The following is a 19,687-nucleotide window of genomic DNA, read 5'->3' as shown; positions in this document are numbered from 1 at the left end:
GGTAAAAGCAGTGTAAGCCATGTAGAGAGACACAGTAAGCCAAATGAGAGTTGGCAATGAGTTCAGCAATGAATATTGAGAGCAGACAAATGTCCATCGGGGCTTGGTTCTCAGTCCCACCCACTCCTATTTATTACAGTCCTCCTAGCCGTAACAGTCAAGTTTAAGACTTGATGCCCATAAGAGATCCTGTATACTGATGACATAGTTCTTATAACAGAATCTGTGGAAGAAGCCAGAATCAAGAAACCTCAGAATAAACTTAATGGAGGCTATAGTTTCAGTAAACAGGAAAGAAGACAGGATAATGATAGTATCAAGGAAATAGCTGTGCTTGATATGCAGAAAAAGAGAAGGTAGAAACTTCAAACAGTGTACCCTTCATGATCTCTGGGTGCACAAGAAGTGTAGTGGAATCAAAGGCAGACAAACCATCAATTTTTTGTTTTTATTCTTTAACCAGTTTCACTCATTTGACTGTGGTCATGTTGGAGCACCGTCTTTAGTTGAACAAATTGACCCCAGAACTTATTCTTTGTAAGCTAGTATTTATTCTGTCAGTCTCTTTTGCTGAATGGCTAAGTTACGGGGACGTAAACACACCAACATCAGTTGTCAAGCAATGGAGGAGGGACAAACACAGACATACACAAATATATATATATATATATATATATATATATGACAGGCTTCTTACAGTTTCTGTCTACCACATCCACTCACAAGGCCTTGGTTGGCCTAAGGCTATAGTAGAAGACACTTGCCCAAGGAGTGAAGTAAATTTATTTTAATGCTTAGATGGATCAATAGAAGTAATTCATAGCATCTGTTACTTAGGGAATCTAATCAGTAGTGGGGAAAGGTATACTGAAAGCACAGTGGCTAGAAACAGAATAGTGTGGTAAAAGTTCAAGGAGCCAATACCACTGCTGGCAAGAAGGGGAATTATCTCCAAATGAAAAGTGGTTTGTATGGTGCATGCATACAAATTGTGATGCTACAAGGTTGTGAGGTGTAAGCATTGAATGCAAAGGATATGTAAAGGTTGGAAAGAACCAAAACAAGCATGACTCACTGGATGTGTAACGTTGCTATTCATGAACAAGGCATAGATGAGGTGGGAGAAAAACTGAATACAAAAGTGCAGTTAGGAGTGACAGCTACACTGGTATGGACAAGTAATGAATGTGGTAAAATGAGACATGGGTGGAGAAGTGCCAGGAAATTCATGTGGATGGATCCAATGAAAAAGGAAGTCTAAGGGAGACTTCGGCAGAAGTGGTGAAGGCAAATCTCACAAAAGGGATGATTTGTCATCTCTTTTGTGATTTTTGCCCAATCATGAATGCAACAAGTAGTGGGATGCTGTGTTAGAGAGGACTCATCCAACCTATGCAAGCATGGGAAAATGGACATAAAAGTAATGATGATGATATATTTGAATATGTACATGCATACATGTGTGTGTGTGTGTGTCTCTGTGACATCATGCACTAATTGTTAACAAACTGTGTTGTTTATTTGTAATCTTCTTTAAAAACATGCCTGGCCATTGTGTTGTTCATATTTGAGGAACCAAGAAAATAGAAGCTTGTCTGGAAACAGATGAGGGTTAGCAACAGGAATAGCATCCGGCCACAGAAAATTTGCTTCAACAGATTTTGTCTGACCCATGCAAGCATAAAAAAGTGGATGTTAAAATGATGATGATGATGATGCTTATTGAAAAAGGACACATTGGACAAAGTTGTTCTAGATGCTCGTAAAATGATGAGATGGCTTCTATCATAGGTTTGCTTGATCAAAGCTGATCTGGGTTTAAACAACAACAATGACAACACCCTCACTTCAAATTATGCCAAATCTATTTCATTCATTAAATAAACCTACCTTGGAAATCACTGTTTCACTTCAATAATCCACGTGTAAAATCCTGTTAGCAAGGATGATTTTGATTTTGTAGATATTATGTTTATAAAATTCAGCAAATACATAAATGGATGTTTAATTAGCCGTTCAAAAGATGCAGATAGATATCTTTGTGTAAGCTAAGAGTTTTATCAAAGAATTGCTCACACAGTCAACACACAAAATACCATTGATGGCACATATTCTGGAAGCAACATTGCTGTTGAGTTGTTACATGTACCAACATCTGTAAAATAAAAAAAAGAAATTTAAGTCATAATAGATACTTATTAATTTAGTATGGTTATCTTAGTTAATTCTTTAGTTTTATAAGATTCTGGATGAATGATCCATAATTTGTATCTACCCAGTGATATTTTATAGTAACCATGACCAAAAGCACTTAAATAGTGGATGCTCAAGTCGACTTTGAGTAAACAGATACAATGAGATGGTGCAACTCAATGCGTTAGGCTGTGACACCTCTGTATAATTTACATGTATTTCATTAACTTGTAGAGTTGAGTTTAATATCTTCCATGGGCGTGGCTGAGAGAGAGAAAGAGAGATGGATTTTGACAGGTTAACTTGACCTATATACACAATAATGCAGTACCCTTTTACACTTATGGATTACAGGATACACAAAGATAGATACAGAGTTCATAAAATTCTCTGAGACTGGACTATGAACTCTTTTCAGTATGAATATATCATCATTACTATTATTTTTATAATCTCTCAACTATCTCAAAGCTGGCTGCTTAGAAAGCAATAATCCCTTCACTAATCCCTGTATGCCAGTTACATATATCATCAAAGGAGATTTGTTGCCTTTTTTCAGTGATTTATGTGAGCAATATAAAACTGCATAAAGTACCTGCGATTTGTTGATGTCTGAGACAAATGTTGCATATGTATACATAGGATCCAGGACCCTTTCTAAATTCTCTCCCTCAGATACCCAGCATTGGAGAAATTTGATGCAAGTAATGAGTGTGTCCACCATTATTAGCTGGTGATTGTGGTGGTCATCCTGACATATAGACCCCCTATTTAAAATATCATCATGATTTAATTGCTTCCTTGCAAAAAGGCAATGCAATTAATTTGATAAAATAAAATTTTAGATAATACCAAATTTAAAGAATTGATTTAGATAATTAATATAAAAAAAGAACAATTATCACCTCTTTTCAATATAGATCAAGAAATAATAGATTATTCGACACCTTAATTTTTAACTGTGCAAAACAGAATGACCCTAAGTGTGTCAATGTTAACTAAGATACTCCAACAAAAGTTAAGCAATATTTTGAGACACCCCGCCTTAATTTACAGCCACAGATATTAAAGCAGTCCGTGTTCTCGTTCGAGCTGCTAGAGATAGCGACCAAATTTCTCAAATTATACACTTACCGCCTTAAACAAGGATACATTGGATAACGTAGACTTAGGTACTCTAAAAAGATGAGATGATTATGGCAGAAATGTTTCAAATCATAGGTTAGCTCTATTTAGGTCCACTTGAGTATAAACACTAACGGTTAGACCATCAATCCGTTGATTTCAATACCCAAACCACGATTTTGCTAAAATGTATACATAATAAACATCTTGGTATTATATATATACAAATAACCTTAAATAAATATGAATTTACTATGGCGAATCTACATTTCTTCTGAATTAAGTAACAAAATAGCTAAAATTAAGTTTACCTAAAGCGTCAATAAATAATGAAAAAAATACTTATTGATAGAAAATAAGAATATCTTTGATTGGAACGAAAACAAACGTTTATTTCTCGAGAGGAGACTTTTCTGAAGTAGCGTCCAGTATTATACAACCCAGATATAAATAACTTTTAAGTTGTATGTTTCTAGATTTGAATTTGGCAGAATGATGTAATTCTAGTTTAAAGCAATGAACTTTCACTCCGGTACAGTTCGAATTAACTTAACATAGCAATACATGCTCATCCTGCACACTCATATCAACAGAGATGCTTTAAAAACACGATGACATACGATCACACACGTTATTAATATATGTACATTCTAGTATCAATTTATATTAAATATGATTATCTATTTTGAAGCTTCATGCTACAAAGACACAATGTTTACAAACATTATCATTAACTAAAGCAAACGATGACATGGCCCAAACTATTGATTTATGATGAAAATTTTGGCTTTAATGGGAAATTAGAGAAAGGACAGAGTTAAATTTGATATTCTCACGAAAAAAATACAAAGAAGGCTGGACAAAAATTGGGATGAAAATGGAGGTTTGCAAAATGTTGAAGATGCGGCTGGGCTTGGATTGGCTTAGCTATTGTCCATCGATTCGAAGTGCAGATCGAAAACATACAATATATACATATACATATATATATATATGTAATATATATATATATGTATATATATATATGTATATATATATAATGTACAGCCTAGGATAGACACAAATTTTAAAAGAGATATATAGTATATTTTATGTAGAAAGAACTAAAGTTAAAAAAATCATAATTTGGTGAAGGTTATAATGTGTAACAGTAGTTTTAATAGTAGTCGGACAGGAACAGGTGCGTTCCTAGGGTCACAGAAACTAGGTGACACACAGAGTGGCTAAACAATGTAAATCGTTCATTAGCAACAAAGATGGAATAAAGCTTACTTTTGATACCGTTTGATATATGCTACCTAAATACTCCAAGTGTTAGGGTTTAAAAACCAAACGCACAGTTGGATCTATTACGAGGTAACAAGAGGGTTTGATTACCCACACAAATAAATTCAGCGTTGATATTGACTAGTTCAGTCTGACACTCTCGTTGAACATTTTAACATCCACGAGATTCTCGCTCACAAAATAAGATCCTCCACACTTTTAATCTAGCTTCGTCTTACTTTTTATCTACAACTGCTGTCTTTCTTAACATATATTTTCTAATACACATACATTATATATATATGTGTTTGTTTTCATACGTCAAAACACACACACACTCACATACTTCTGCCATGTCAGTTTAGACTTTACTAAATGTCACACATTTAGTTTATTTTTTCAGGAAATTGCACGAAGGCCTTTTAATTGTTTAAGATCAAAGATGGAGCTTATGTATTTGTGTGTGTTTTAAATTGGGTGTTTGTAGCCTATTTTATTTTATTTTTTAAAAACAAACTCGATCGATTGGAAACTATTTAGGACCTCGTAGACTAAAGGAGGTGGCAAATAAAAAATGATAATAATATACTCATTCGTTTTGAAATACATAATTTAGGGAAAACGAAAAGGATTTGAAGGTATATTCAGTTCTGAACAAGGAAGGTTTTGACATTACCGTGACTGGGATGGGAAATGTAGCAGGGATAGCAATAGCCATATGTGTGTTACAAGTGGTTTCATAATGGTAGATGTCATTATCATACAGTAGAAAAGACAATGATCAAGTTCATAGAAGATAATAAACAAAAGAGAATCACCGTTAAAACATCTTTACGAAGTGTACTTTAAAAAAAAACAAAAACATTTTCGCTTTATTTTAATTATTCTACGTTGGTCGTTTACGAGAAATCTTTCAAGGGAACTAACTTCCTTTTGTAGTTTATACGTCTAATGTCGATTCTCTATTTTCTCAATTAAGCTTTCGAGATTGTCTTCGTTTTACCATATTCTAAAATTTATAAAAAAAAAAAAGCGAGCTTTTACCAACTTTTTTAACAGAGAGCTGTCGTAGTGTTCCTCATTTCCCCATATTCTAATAAGTGAACTTAAACTTTTATAAGCGAAAGCATTTTCAAGATAAGACATTCTAACATTTCATAAAAACATTTTTGTTTAATTACATTCTTTAAAATATCTTAAAATTTTGGAACTGTTCGCTTATGCATTAGTTGGTGTAGACCAGGCATGCACAAACTTTTTCAAGAAGCGGGCCCCGCATGAGAGATGGTTCATCATGAGACGGGCCACACTACTAAAAAAAACATTCGCCTTATCCGCCTTTGTAGATAGTACGGGAAATCGTAAGTTTTGTGATGCCGTATGGCGCTGCAACCATTTCGATTTGCTCTTTGAATGTAACAAACTGCAGTTTTGGTATACGCAGAGTATTTTGAAAAATACCCTGCAAGCATTGGTGATAAGAGACAAGTTGTGAAGTGATGTGTCACGGGAAGTACAATGTTGATCCAGTGATTCTACAACGATTCCTTTTTTGTGTGTATATTGTCTTGCAACACACGAAAGCTTATTGTTGCCATCTGATGACATGTGGGCAAAATCTCTATGTTGCAGAATATCCAAGCAAAATGTATTCAATAATAAAATCATTTGTATTGTGTGTTGTTTGATTTTTTTTTTCTAGGATGAAAATGTAATTACAAATGCAAGCAAAATATATTTGTCAATAAACTTCAGGTGTTGAATTTATATTTCAAGAGCGGACTCGGGGGGTGGGGGAGGGCTTAAGAAAAGAAGTGCGTCCTTCTAAATAATGTTGTTACGCCCTTTTCTCCTGGAATTTTATTCCCTTCTGACCTTGCACCCTCCCTTCGAAAAATTCCTGTTATATCTAATTTATGTACTTGGTCATCATTCGAATTGAAAACGTAGTATTGGATATTCTATAGTTGTCATAGAATTTTGAGATTAGGAGAGTCTCAGATGCATGCATGCTCACCACTTATAAATGATGGGTGAAACGATATTTTTAATTTAATTAATAATGTCTAAACGGTGAAATATATGGTTGGATCTTGACTATGGTAGAGTCCAGGGGTTAGATCTTGACTTCCTAAAAGTATAGATTACAACAATTTTTAGTCTTCAGAAATCCTTTTATCAAATACATTATTAATAAGAATTCTGCAGAGGTCTTTGATAAATTCATTAACCAATTTGAACAGTATCATATTCATGAAGCCAGATGAAAATGATACCGTGATTCAATTTTTACTAAGTCTGAGAGACACAGCGACAGGTTATTATGATAAACTAATGTGGTCTGAAATTACAAAAATGTGGGCTGAAGATGACATTACATAATACATATTTAAGAACAATAAAAAAATTATTAAAAAAAACATTGCGTCTAAATTTACTACCAACAAAAATATATTCAGCAAACAAATAAAACTATTTTCATTGAAGAAACAGCACCATGGATAACCTTTTAAAGATTGTTGATTCAGTTCTCATTGACAAATACGAAAATATAATTTTCTAATATCATTTAAGGAAAAGAGACTATCAACTGGTTGAAAAACAATCTGCTATAACTGCCTTGTCTCTCAAAGCTGGGGAAGCTTTTACTTTATAGGATGTGTGTTTCTACTGTCCAGAATGAAAATTACTTTCCACAAAACAAATGAAAAAAAACAATCTATCCAATAATGCTCAACAAAAAAAAACAATCTATCCAGTAATGCTCAATGACTGTACATCAAATTCATTACTTATAAATCAAAAGTTTCTGATTGCAAATCAGAAATAGATTAGATTGTTGGAGAACTGACATGAGAGGATAGGTGTAGCATTCACATCTGACTCAGTTCAACTTGAAGAGTTTGTAACATGCGTATGAATGAGGACAGTTGCATCAAGAAGTACTGATCTCTAATTGTGGAGGGAATATGTGGGAAGGGTAGACCCAGGAAGACATGGGTGGTGAGAAAGGATCTCTAGACGTTAGGCCTCAGAGAGATGATGACAAGGGGCCAAGACTTCTGGCGGTTTGCTGTGCTTGAGAAAACGCATCATGCTAAGTAAAAGTACATGTCCCTCTTCAACTGAGTGATCCTATTCTTACGGGTTCATGGGTGCTGGTGTCAGGTAGAAAGCACCCGGTACACTCTGTAAAGTGGGTGGAGTTGGGAGGGGCATCCAGCTATAGAAACCATGCCAAAACAGACATAGAACCTGAGCAGCTCTTCAGCTGACCAGCTCCTGCCAAACTGTCCAACCCATGACAACATGGAAAATGGGCAACAACTAAAACTGCTTAAAAACTACCCAATAGTGGAGGGTATATTTGGGCCTATATAATCAAATATACCTTTCTGTTATTTATTCATTTAATAAGTTCAAACGTCGGTGTAAGGCTAGTAAGCCATGATAGACTGAGAAAAGTATATAACTCTATACAAAAGAATAAATGAAATATAAGAATGCAAAAGCTAGAGAGAAGAAAAAAGAACAGTTCAATGTTTTGGTTAGATCTTTTGCAACCTCAATGAGTTGAGAGAACATATCTATGGCTATTAGATCTCTGAAAATAATTTGTATTGCCAATGTTGGTGAACTTTAAAGACTATTTCTAAAATGTTCTGTCTGTCTGTCTTTCCCTCTCTCTTTCTTTGTTTCATACTGGTAATTTTTACACTCAAACAAATATTGCTTTTAAAGATAATAGGATGTGATTTGATTGAGGGTTAGCTACTATTTCTAACAGATTATGTAATCTTATAGAGGCTTGTTCCAAATATGTCAGTTTTTACTTTATACACCTTTTGGTCTATATTGCTCACCCTGACACAGTTCATCACTTGTAGTGACTATGCAAGCCAACAAGGAAACCTGTACATGGTAGCTCAAGCCGAAATGATAACCAAATCTCCTTGAAACCAGACCATAATGTTGTAATGAGAACCTGGCTAAGGTTCAAACAATAGTTCTTAACATTTTCCCAGTCTAGAATCACGAAAAGGAAAAGAGTTGCCATAAAAGATATCAACACCTACAGAAATATGATTTGACCAATCAGCTTTGGTTGACTTATTTGGCTGTAACTTGAGAGGAAGTCTCCAAATTTTCCTGCCAAACAGATATTAGAACCATCTGGGCCAATAGTTATTTAAAGTTGAGCTAATTCAAGATTTATAAGGGTCAGTGATTTTTTTTCCTGTATGGTAGCCTCTAATTTTCTCATCTTCCTCTTCTATTCACAAGCCTTAACTAGTAGTATCATCCAATGAATATTCATGATCTGCAATGATTCATATGCCTTGTACTACTTTCACAACATTAATTTGTTAACCCTTTATCATTCAGATTACTCAGTCAAATATTATGCTTATTGATTCACAATATTTTGAATTAATCATGTAGCTTCAAGATTTTGATAATGTGATTGCTTATTTTTAGAATGACATTGTGTAGGGTAGATGTGAAAGGTAGAGTTTGAGCATAAAACATGTGGAATATTTGAGCCTGATATGGCCAGTTTAAATGCTAAAGTGTTAATTTATTGTATGTTCATCTGTTAACTTAGCAAGGTTGATAAATAAAATATTTGGAAACTCAGACAAATCTAAATGTGGTTATTTTCAAAACATACAGCTTATCTGATATTAAGAATAGTTAAAGAACCTAAGATTACAAAGTGCATTGTCTTAAAAAATGGACACATTGGATAATGCAGGCTAAGATAAGTAATGACTGAAAAAAGATAGGATGATTATAGCTTGAATGCCTTTGGTTACTGGTCTCCATGCTCAGAGCAATCTTAGGGCTAAACAGCAACAGCTGTGGAGGCGCAATGGCCCAGTGGTTAGGGCAGCGAACTCGTGGTCTTAAGAACGCAGTTTCGATTCCCAGACTGGGCATTGTGAGTGTTTATTGAGCAAAAACACCTAAGCTCCATGAGGCTCCGGTATGGGGGGGGGGATGTGAACCCCACTGTACTCTTTCACCACAACTTTCTCTCACTCTTTCTTCATACTTCTTCCACAAAGCAGAGGAACCATGGTGTAACCCACTATGGTGTGGTAAACTTTCTGACCCTAGTCTAGATTGCAAATCCTCTGTACCCCATGATGGTTCAGCTCTCCACCCATTAAAAGCCACCATTTATAGAATGAGGAAAACAACGTAGCCTTCATGCCCGTGCAACTGCCAGTCTAGCATGTGTGGTGGGTGGATCTTCAATTTGCCACATGCATTCTTAGTAGCTTAGAGTAGGCTTGAATTAGAGATTATTCTTTGTGGCTAATGGCGTGAGTCCTGATTGGAAGAAGAAGACAGCAACAGCTTCTTGTATGTATGTCACATGCTTGTGAAAACTAAGCCAATGAATTTCTTATTCTATAGAACAAATCACTTATGAGATTCTAATGGTTGGTGTTAAGTATCCAGCTGTAGAAACCTCATCAAAACAGACAGTGAAGTCTGGTGTAGTCTTCTGGCTTGCCAGCTCCTGTCAAACCATCCAACCCATGCCAGCATGATAAACAGATGTTAAATGATGATGATAAAACTGATCATATAATAGTTTATTCAATGACAGCTACCATTTGCACATGTACACTGAGTCTAAACATTTGCTCATTCACAATGTGTTAATAATTTAGTGCCTGCATATTGGGACTGAAGTCTCACACATGCATGTTAATTTTGAATTTCATGCACATGCACATTGAAGTCAAAATTTTGTGCAAATGCAGTGTTTGAATTATCTATTTCTTTACTACCCACAAGGGGCTAAACACAGAGAGGACAAACAAGGACAGACAAACGGATTAAGTTGATTATATCGACCCCAGTGCGTAACTGGTACTTATTTAATCGACCCCCAAAAGGATGAAAGGCAAAGTCGAATTATCATGAATCTACATTGAGTGCAAAAATTCTGGCACATGCATTAAGTTCAAGATTTTGCACATGTGCACTGTATCTGAATTTTCACATATGTGCACTATGTTTAAATTTTGTGCAAGCACATTGTGTTCAAAATTTCTTGCATGTGCATTTTTTGAAATATTGAACATGCACACTGTGCTTGAAATCCTTGCCCATGTGTGTTGGACTGAAAATTTCATGGATACATACTGGGTTCATTAGTCCTGTAATTGTGCATTGGGCTTGAAATGATGAATGCAGATAAACTAGAGTGATGTGATTAAGAATTTTGCTTCACAAATACATAGATATGAGTTTGATCTTACAACACATCACTGGGCAAGTGTCTTCTTCAAAGCCTTAGTCTGACTAATGCATTGTGAGTGAAATTTGGCAGATAAAAATCATGTTGAAGCTTGTTGTCCACCGCCACCACCACCACTACCATAATGTTCACTTTTCCATGATTGTAGAGGCTGAACAAAATTTGTTGATGCAGATTTTCTATGGTTGGATGCCACTTCCTTTAACTAACCCACACATGTGGAAATAAATGACATCTCTTTCTTGATGGATAGATGGATGTAAACCAGAGCAGTCTTCATATGAACAATGGGCACAAACACACACACACATCATATGAGCTGTATAAAGGTATAGTAAAGAATTATTATAAAATGACAAGAGTACAATTAATTTTTAAAAATGGAAAAATCAATAATTTATTTCTTGAAAAATAAAAAGGTTTTTTTTTTTTTTTACAATTTGCATTTGTTATTCTGCTCCGACAAGGTGAAATCTTTTATGCTTCAGAATTTCTATGGCAGTGAACTGAAAGGTTTTCCCACAATCGCTACAATCAAACTTCTGCTTCAAAGGATTTTTATGACTTACACTTTCATCATCATCATCATCATCGTTGTTATCATTATCTGAAAGAAAATGGAATTGTATTTGACTCTAGAATGTTTTCTTATTTCAGGAAAGAAATTTTTTGTTCAAGTGTGATTAATAAAGTCTATATACGTAACAAGATGATTGAAGTCTTGTAATAAAAATATTGTTTATTGTTAAGTTTTAACAAAAAATAATTTTGCAACAAGGCCTGGTTCTTCTTGTTAATTCATTTTCTTCTTGTTGCTTTAGAAGTACCAGCATAGTGGAAGAAAGAAGGAGGATGAGGAGTGCCACTGAATTTTACTGAAATTTTTCAAGTTCTCCTAAACATAAAGGAGAAGAAAACTGGATGAAATAAATGTGTTTAAGGTTTACTTATACTTGTTGCAAGATAATGGTTGAATTGTGGTCAATGAAGAAGCTAGGGACAGATGAGTGGTTGGTGAGAGCTGTACAAGCTGTGTACAGGGATGCTGTCAGAAAGGTGAAGATTAGCAACAAGTATAGTGAGGAATTCAGAATATAAGTAGGGGTTCACTAAGGATCAATCCTCAGCCCCTTGTTCATTATAGTCCTACAGGGATTAACAGAGGCTGTTACTGGAAGCTTCTCTATGCTCATAACCTAGTTCTTATAGCTGAATCACTACCAGAACTATAGAAGAAATTTTAGGTGTGAAAGCAAGGTGTAGAATCAAAAGACTTTAGAGTTAAGCTAGCAAAAACCAAAGTCTTGTAAGTAGGAGAGCAAACAAATCATAGATCCCTTCAGGCAGATGGCCCTGCTCGATCTATAGGAAAAGTGTTGGTAGAAACACTTTGTACCCAGTGCAAGCTATGAACACATAAGAGACGCAGCAATATCAGAGGAAGGTTAACTGGGAAAATAGTTTTTGTGTGTGGAAGGTGAACAAGTACAATAAACACTAAAAATATACAGAAAATAGACTCCATCAAGTACCAGCAGGGTTAAGCTAGAGGTAGTAGATAACTTCTGTTATCAAGGTGACCAAGTTAGTAGCAGAGGTGGATGCTCCAAGAGCATAGCTGCAAGAAAAAGAATAGGCTGGGCAAAGTTCAGCAAATTCCTAACTCTGCTGGCAACAAAAGACCTCTCCCTCAGAGTGAAAGGCAAACTGTTTCATGCATGTGTGCAAACATCTATGCTACATAGCAGTGAAACATGGGTTGTGTAGGCTTGAAAGAAATGAAGCTAGCATGCTTCGCTAAATGTGCAATGTCAGTGTGCATGTACGACAGAATGTAATCATCTTGAGAGAAAAGTTGGGCATAAGAGGCATCAGATGTGGTGTGCAAGAGAGACAACTGCGCTGGTATGGTCATGTTATGCGCATGGATGAGGACAGCTGTATAAAGAAGTGCTGATCTCTAACTATGGAAGGAACTAGGAAGACATGGGATAAGGTTGTGCATCATGATCTTCAAACTGTGGGCCTCATGGAAGCAATAACTAGTGGCAATATGCCATGCTTCAGAAGACCTGTCAAGCCAAGTGGAATTGTAGTTATGGCTAATGCTGGTGTCATGTAATTGGCACCCATACTGGTGGCACATAAAAAGCACCTTTCAAGCATTGGGCCTCATGGGGGCAATGACAAATGACCAAAACCTTTGGTAATAAGCTGTGCTTGAGAAGAAGACCCATCAAGCCAGGTGAAATCATAGTCATGGAAGATACTGGTGTCACGCAACTGGAACCCATGCCAGTAGCATGTAAAAGCACCCATTAAACCTTCAGAGTGGTTGGCATTAGGAAGGGCATCCAGTTGTGGAAACTATGCCAAATCAGACAGGAATCTGGTGCAGTACCTCAGCTTACTAGCCCTGATCAAACCATGCCAGCATGAACAACGGACCTTCAATGATGATGATGATGGGGAAAAGATGAACAGAGATGGAGGGCCAAATTCTGTTCTGCAAAAAAACAATTTTTACAAGGTTTTGGGGTGTTTGACAGAATGTATATTGGTGGTTTAGGGATCATTATGAGAGAGGGGGGCATACAGCTTGGTAATAGGATAGTGTTTGGAGAGTCATGAGTGAAAGTCAGTTTATATTATTGGGTAGTCACCTGAGCCACCTTTGACACTAGGTGATCTTAGACAAATAAACTTAAGATTCAATAAGCAACTAACCTCTTGAAGATTCAGCAAATTCACAAGAACTTTCATGTTGCAGTCGTTCAATTACGCTTACAATAAACTTCCTCTCACACTTTGGACATGTCCAGTGACATTGAAGATGGCTGGTTTGTTGACTCCAAGCAGATGCAACATTGCTATCATGAAGACTGTCAAACAAAACATTATAAACATTAAAAGAATCGCCCAGTATTTCTTGTTGGAGAAAATACCAAGGATATTTTAATAAATGAGCAATATCTGAGTCTCAAAAAGAGCAGGGAGTGACAGAAGAGGTAGAATTCTAGAGAAGTGCATTGAGGTAAAATCTTGCTGGGATCAACTTCAATCTATTCTTCTGAGGCTGAGAAAATAAGTAGACTAATCCATACAAATAAATAAAAGGAAATATCAATAAGGTACAGGGGTTGATTTAACCAACTGTTCCCTGTTCAGAATTTTGTAGCATTGTATTACAAGATAGAAATCAATGTCAGTGACTTGGCGGAATCATTAGTGTGCCAGACAAAATTCTTTACATTCTGAGTTCAAGACTTGTGAAAACCAAATTTTCTTTTCGTCCTTTAGGAGTCAATAAAATAAAGTACTAATCAAGTACTGGGGTCAATGTAAATGACATACACCCTCCCCTCCAAAATTGCTGGTGTTGTGGAAAAATTTTCAGTGGCTCAAATACAGAACAGTAAAACATGCAGGAGCCAATGTTTCTTGCACACAAACTTCAGCATCTTGTGGTACTCAGTTATCAAAAATATACAAAATGTAAATACCTTCAAAGTCCTGAGAAGGCTTTTAAGGAATGATGCTGATAATGAGAGATACATGTCCTCTGAAGCAAACTCTGATTTATCACAGGTAACATTACCAGATGATTTTGGTACCTATCCTCAACAGCTAGTAATAGAATAAAGTGCTCTGTCCAGAAATACAATAAATCTTCTATAATAGATTTGAACTCAAGCCTTATGAAAAATACGTTTTGCTGGTGTTTCTAGCACATTAAGTAATCCTTTTAAGGCTACCTCATTGGTTAAATGACATGTAAAAGATACAGCATGAACTTACCAGTTATAAACAAAAAAGCTGTTAATAATGACTCCACCTTTTACAGGGTGTAGTTGGTGTTCCGCTTGGCTTTTGAAAATACTTGGGAGTGAATAGTCTGGTTTGAGAGAGAAAAGAGAGAAAGAGAGTGGATAAAAGACATTGTAGGTTAAACATAAGTTTAAACAACTGTAATTGATAAAGTATGGACCTCACAAATCAGGTGGCACATGAAAAAGAAAGATAGAAAAACAAATGTTGTGATACTGATGATGATGATGGTGATGGTCACCATCATTGTTGTTGTCGTCATTATTTTAATTATTTTCTTATCAGTTTATGGTTTGCACTGCTTTCCAAAGAAAAATATTCTTTCAAAATTTTTTCCCATTACTTTCCATTCTTTATTAGCATGTGGCCAACAAATGACCTGATGCATTAGCCATCCATCTACTACCCTCCTCTCTTCAATCTACACTGCTTTTTCACTCCTCTGCCTTTCATCCTTTCTTCTCTTCTTTTCTACTGCCATCACTTATCTTAAAATATAACTTACAGCTTGTATTTTAAATTGAATAACCTTATTTTAATGATTCTACATAATTTTAATAATTCATCATTTCAAGTCTTTAAATTGTTTTGGGTAATTAAATATATATCTGACTCAACTTCTAAAATTAATATTATTTCAACATTTATTTTCCCCCATCATTAATAAATAAATGATCAAATGCTAACCTTATGGCATATTTCACCATTCTCTTATCCTCTTTTCATTCTTCAGCCTGCACAACTTATTTATCTCACCTCCAAGTGCTCTTTTCCCATTCACTTCTCTACTCTTCCTTCTTCCACTTTCATCCACCACCAATTCTTCAATCCAATAGTTCCATTCTCATTTGGCTCTCATATGGTTCCACCTTCTCTATTAGTTTTTTTTATCATCCTTCAGCATCCTTTCTTTCTATCCTTATTTCACTTGGTCCAAATTTCATATTTCTCTATATTCCTGCTTGATCCTTTCTCTTTGCATTACTGCCATCCTTTCCTCTATCTATTTATCTCTCTCATTCCTACCCTGTATTATCTACTGTTTCTTTTGCACCCTCTCTTACTTCATATATTCACCTATATTCCATTTTATTATCCTCCTTGTTTTTCCCTTGTGTTGTGTACAACAGATTTTTTTCAGGTCCTAGCGGGACTTTATGCCATTCATAAGGTCCAACTAGGCTGAAATGCATCTACTGTTTTTGCTGGCTGCTTCTGAGATGACTTTCATTTTCCTCAGATATTTATTGTGTTTTTAAATACAGCATGTCCGTAAGAAAAGTTATCTCTGGACAAATACCACAGTAACTTGCCTTTTAAGGATGTATTTACATTAAACAGTGAAGATGCATGGCTAACTGGTTAGGGTATTTGGCTCACAATTGTAAGGTCATGAGTTCAAGACCTGACACATTGTGTCCTTGAGCAAGCTACTTTATTTCATGTTGCTCATATTTACTTAGCTGGCAAAACTGAGTAGTACTTGTATTTCAAGGGACCAGCCTTGTTAGAACTATGGTAAGGGTATATGTGTTTGTGGAGTGCTCAACTACTTGCATGTTAATTTCACAAGCAGGCTGTTCCATTAATCAGTACAACTGGAACCTTTGTCATTGTAGCCAATAGAGTGCCAGTTTTTTACATTAAACATGATACATAGAAGGGTATTTTAATCTGATATTACTTCTATTGCATATAACGGATATATATATATAGGAGCACTCCATCGGTTACAACAATGAGGGTCCCAGCTGATACGATCAATGGAACAGCTTGCTTGTGAAATTAAAGTGCAAGTGCACTCCACAGACATGTGTGCCCTTAATGTAGTTCTCAGGGAGATTCAGTGTGACACACAGTATGACAAGGCCGGCCCTTTGAAATACAGGTATTATTCATTTTTGCAAGCTGAGTGGACTGGAGCAACATGAAATAAAGTGTCTTGCTCAAGGACACAACGCATTGCCAGGTATTGAACTCATGACCTTACAATCATGAGCCGAATGCCCTAACTGCTAAGCCACATGCCTTCACCATATACATATATATGTGTGTGTATACATGTATACACACACACACACACACACTACATGACAAGCTTCATTCAGCTTCTGTCAACCAACTCCATTCATAAGGCTTTGGTCAGCCCTGAAGTGATAGTAGGAGGCACTTGCCCAAGGTGCCACACAGTGGGACTGAACCCAAGATCACATGGCAGGGAAAAAAGCTTCTTAACTGCACAGCCATGCCAGCACCTAATTGTTTGTTTGTATTCCACCTGCCTTCGTCTTTTGTTTATTTCCGTAAACCTGCCTTCGTCTTTTGTTTATTTTCATAAAGCTTTCCGTTATATATATATATATATATATATATATAAATATATATATATATATTCCTTTAAAACCCACACATCTGTCATTATCTCTGCTTCTACACTACAATACATTAGCATTTTGTGTTAAAGTATCAAAAAGTTTGATTCCAAGTGTATGACACAATTCTACTAAGTAAAAGAAAATTGACTATAATGATACACATGTGTATTCTAAATATCTGTCATGACTCCTCCACTATGTAATTATTTTAATTTCAACACACACGCACATATATAATGCTTAGGAAAACACATAAACAGAGAAAGAGAAATGCAAGGTACATTTTGCAAACAATAAACAATTTAAATTTTTTAAGTTCTCAGTTGTTACCTGCAACTTGGGTTCCAACATAGAGATGTTCCAGTTCAGCTGTCAGTATTCTCCGAATGCTGTATAATACTTTACTGCTAAGGAATTCAGTCAATTTTTTCACTAAAACTTGCTCTAATTTTCGATAACTTGATGCGTCTTTATTTATAGCTGAAAATAATCAAAACAGTTTCTTTTGATTTTGTTAATTCAAGAAATTAATGTCATTGGTGCAAAAATGCACCAGTGTTGGTGCTTGATCATCGGAAGACGGAAGATAGGTGAATAAAAAAAATCAAAAGTTCATTATCATCATCATCATTATTTAATGTCTGTTTTCCATGTTGGCATGGGTTGGATGGCTTGACAGAACCTGACCAGCTGAAGGGCAGTTCAGGCTCCATGTCTGTTTTGGCATGGTTTCTACAGCTGGATGCTCTTCCTAATGCCAGTCACTTTACAGGGTGTACTGGGTGCATTTACACAGCACCAGTATGGGTGCTTTTTACATGACCCCAGCACTTATGAACCTGTGAGATTAGGGATGCTCAACTGGAGAGGGTTGCAAGTGATGAGCCTCCATGCAAGGGCAACCACACTTTTACTTTGTTAGGCATGTCTTTTCAAGCTCAGCAAACTGCCAAGCAAAGATTACCATCACACTAATTTGGTTTTTATGCTATCTTTACCTATTGTCACAAATCTAGGGAAGTTATCAAAAGAGTACAATCAAGAATACAGGTGACTGAAATGAAAGGTCTCTGAAAGATTGCTAGAGTGTATAGCTTAGAGATTAAGGAGTCATTCCAGGTCAAGGGAATCACAGGAGAGGAAGGGATCACAGGAGAGATTTTTAGAAACAAGTTCTATTGGCAAAAGACCTAGGAGTGAATCACAAGTGATTTGGTTTGATAATATCCATAGCCATACTTGAGGATCCAGCTGGAACATTTACTAATAGTTGCTTCAGATAGGATCCTCAGACATGCCCTTCAGTGGCAATAAAGATAGATATAAAAAAAGAGATTAATAGTTAAAAAAAGAAAGGTAAAAGTGAGTCATGACATTCAAGGAATGTTATATGGTTTCTTGACTTTTGAGAAATATCAGTTAAATCTTCCTCAAATAACATGCTGCAATCTGAGAAAAGTGATATGATACAGAAAGGAGCAACAGGGATTAATGGTGAGCAACATTTTCCATTCCTTGGGATTCACAGAAGTTCAATAGCACAGAATTTGGGTCAAGAGATGTCATTATGTATCTGCTTATGGTTTATTTTTCTCATCTTCCTCAGTCAGACAGGATAATTAGCATTTAAGCTGAAAAAATCTGGCCCAGATATTTTATGTGTTTAATTTCAAACCAGCTAGATCCAACCTCTTTCACCTTCCTTACAATGTTAGAGTCGAGCTTACGATTGTGAGGTTGTGAGCACGAATCCCGGACCAGGCTGCATGTTGTGTTCTTGAGCAAGACACTTTATTTCATGCTGCTCCAGTTCATTCAGCTGTAGAAATGAGTTGCGACATCACAGGTGCCAAGCTGCATCGGCCTTTGTCTTTCCCTTGGATAACACTGGTGGCGTGGAGAGGGGAGGCCGATATGCATGGGCGACTGCTGGTCTTCCATAAACAGCCTAGCTCGGACTTGTGCCTGGAAAGATAACTTTCAAGGTGCAATCCCATGGTCTGTGTTGTGACCGAAGGGGGTCTTGATCGAATACAAAACAATGGGAATAAATAAGCATTATATTTGACAGAATAATCTGAATGCTAAAGGGTTAACAATCTATTTACACAGAAATGTCACGATGGACAATCTGTTTCCAGTGACAAAAAAAAAAAAAGAAAGGAAAGGAAGAAAATCCCACTGAACTCTTAAACATATATAAAGATAAAAGATTCAGTTAATTTTGTAATGCAACCAATAATTACCAGAAAATAAGTCTGATTAAAAAAACAAAAACATCACTGGTATTTATTCTTAAACGTTAGTGTAATTATACATTTACAAAGGTACCATGAAGCTTGTGAAAATTTGCCAGTTTTATACAAGTGTGTTTTATTTTTATGAGTATTTGGTTTAATTTTTTAACTGGTTGCGTAAAACACAAACAGATGTCTGGATGGAACATTAGTATTATAATTATACTCAGGAATGTTGCTGATGTTTAAAGGCATTGAATGAAAACAATAAAGTATCACCGTTGTTTTTACATTCACTTTTCCATGCTTGGGGCAGACAGAATTTGTTGCAGCAGATTTTCTAGTCAGATGCCCTTCCTGTCACCAACCCATAACTGTTTCCAAGC

The 19,687-nt window shown here is 35.9% G+C and overlaps 2 protein-coding genes across 4 annotated transcripts in view; both read right to left on the bottom strand.

Moving 5' to 3' along the window:
• LOC115223477 (transcription initiation factor TFIID subunit 3) overlaps positions 1-5,430 on the bottom strand; it is a 35,426-nt gene extending 29,996 nt beyond the window's left edge. The window contains exons 1-2 of one of the 2 annotated variants that reach the window (XM_029794088.2): positions 5,261-5,430; positions 1,891-2,155 (exon numbers count right to left, since the gene is read on the bottom strand). The gene's annotated coding sequence lies outside the window, so the exon portion shown is untranslated. Of the gene's footprint in view, positions 1-1,890; positions 2,156-4,590; positions 4,753-5,260 lie in introns of those variants that run through there. The other variant, XM_029794079.2, reaches the window with a different exon arrangement.
• A 5,807-nt stretch (positions 5,431-11,237) lies between these two features.
• Positions 11,238-19,687, bottom strand: part of LOC115228630 (probable ATP-dependent RNA helicase DHX34) — a 43,575-nt gene continuing 35,125 nt past the window's right edge. For both annotated transcript variants that reach the window (XM_029799180.2, XM_036498631.1), the window contains exons 26-29: positions 17,395-17,544; positions 14,660-14,756; positions 13,589-13,743; positions 11,238-11,468 (exon numbers count right to left, since the gene is read on the bottom strand). In XM_029799180.2, the coding sequence (XP_029655040.1) occupies positions 11,311-11,468; positions 13,589-13,743; positions 14,660-14,756; positions 17,395-17,544 (560 nt within the window). In that variant the 3' untranslated portion in view covers positions 11,238-11,310. The remainder of the gene's footprint in view (positions 11,469-13,588; positions 13,744-14,659; positions 14,757-17,394; positions 17,545-19,687) is intronic.

Source organism: Octopus sinensis, linkage group LG2, assembly GCF_006345805.1.
Source record: "Octopus sinensis linkage group LG2, ASM634580v1, whole genome shotgun sequence".
In the NCBI taxonomy this organism is placed as follows: Eukaryota; Metazoa; Mollusca; class Cephalopoda; order Octopoda; family Octopodidae; genus Octopus; species Octopus sinensis.
This window is presented reverse-complemented; position numbering and strand designations above follow the sequence as displayed.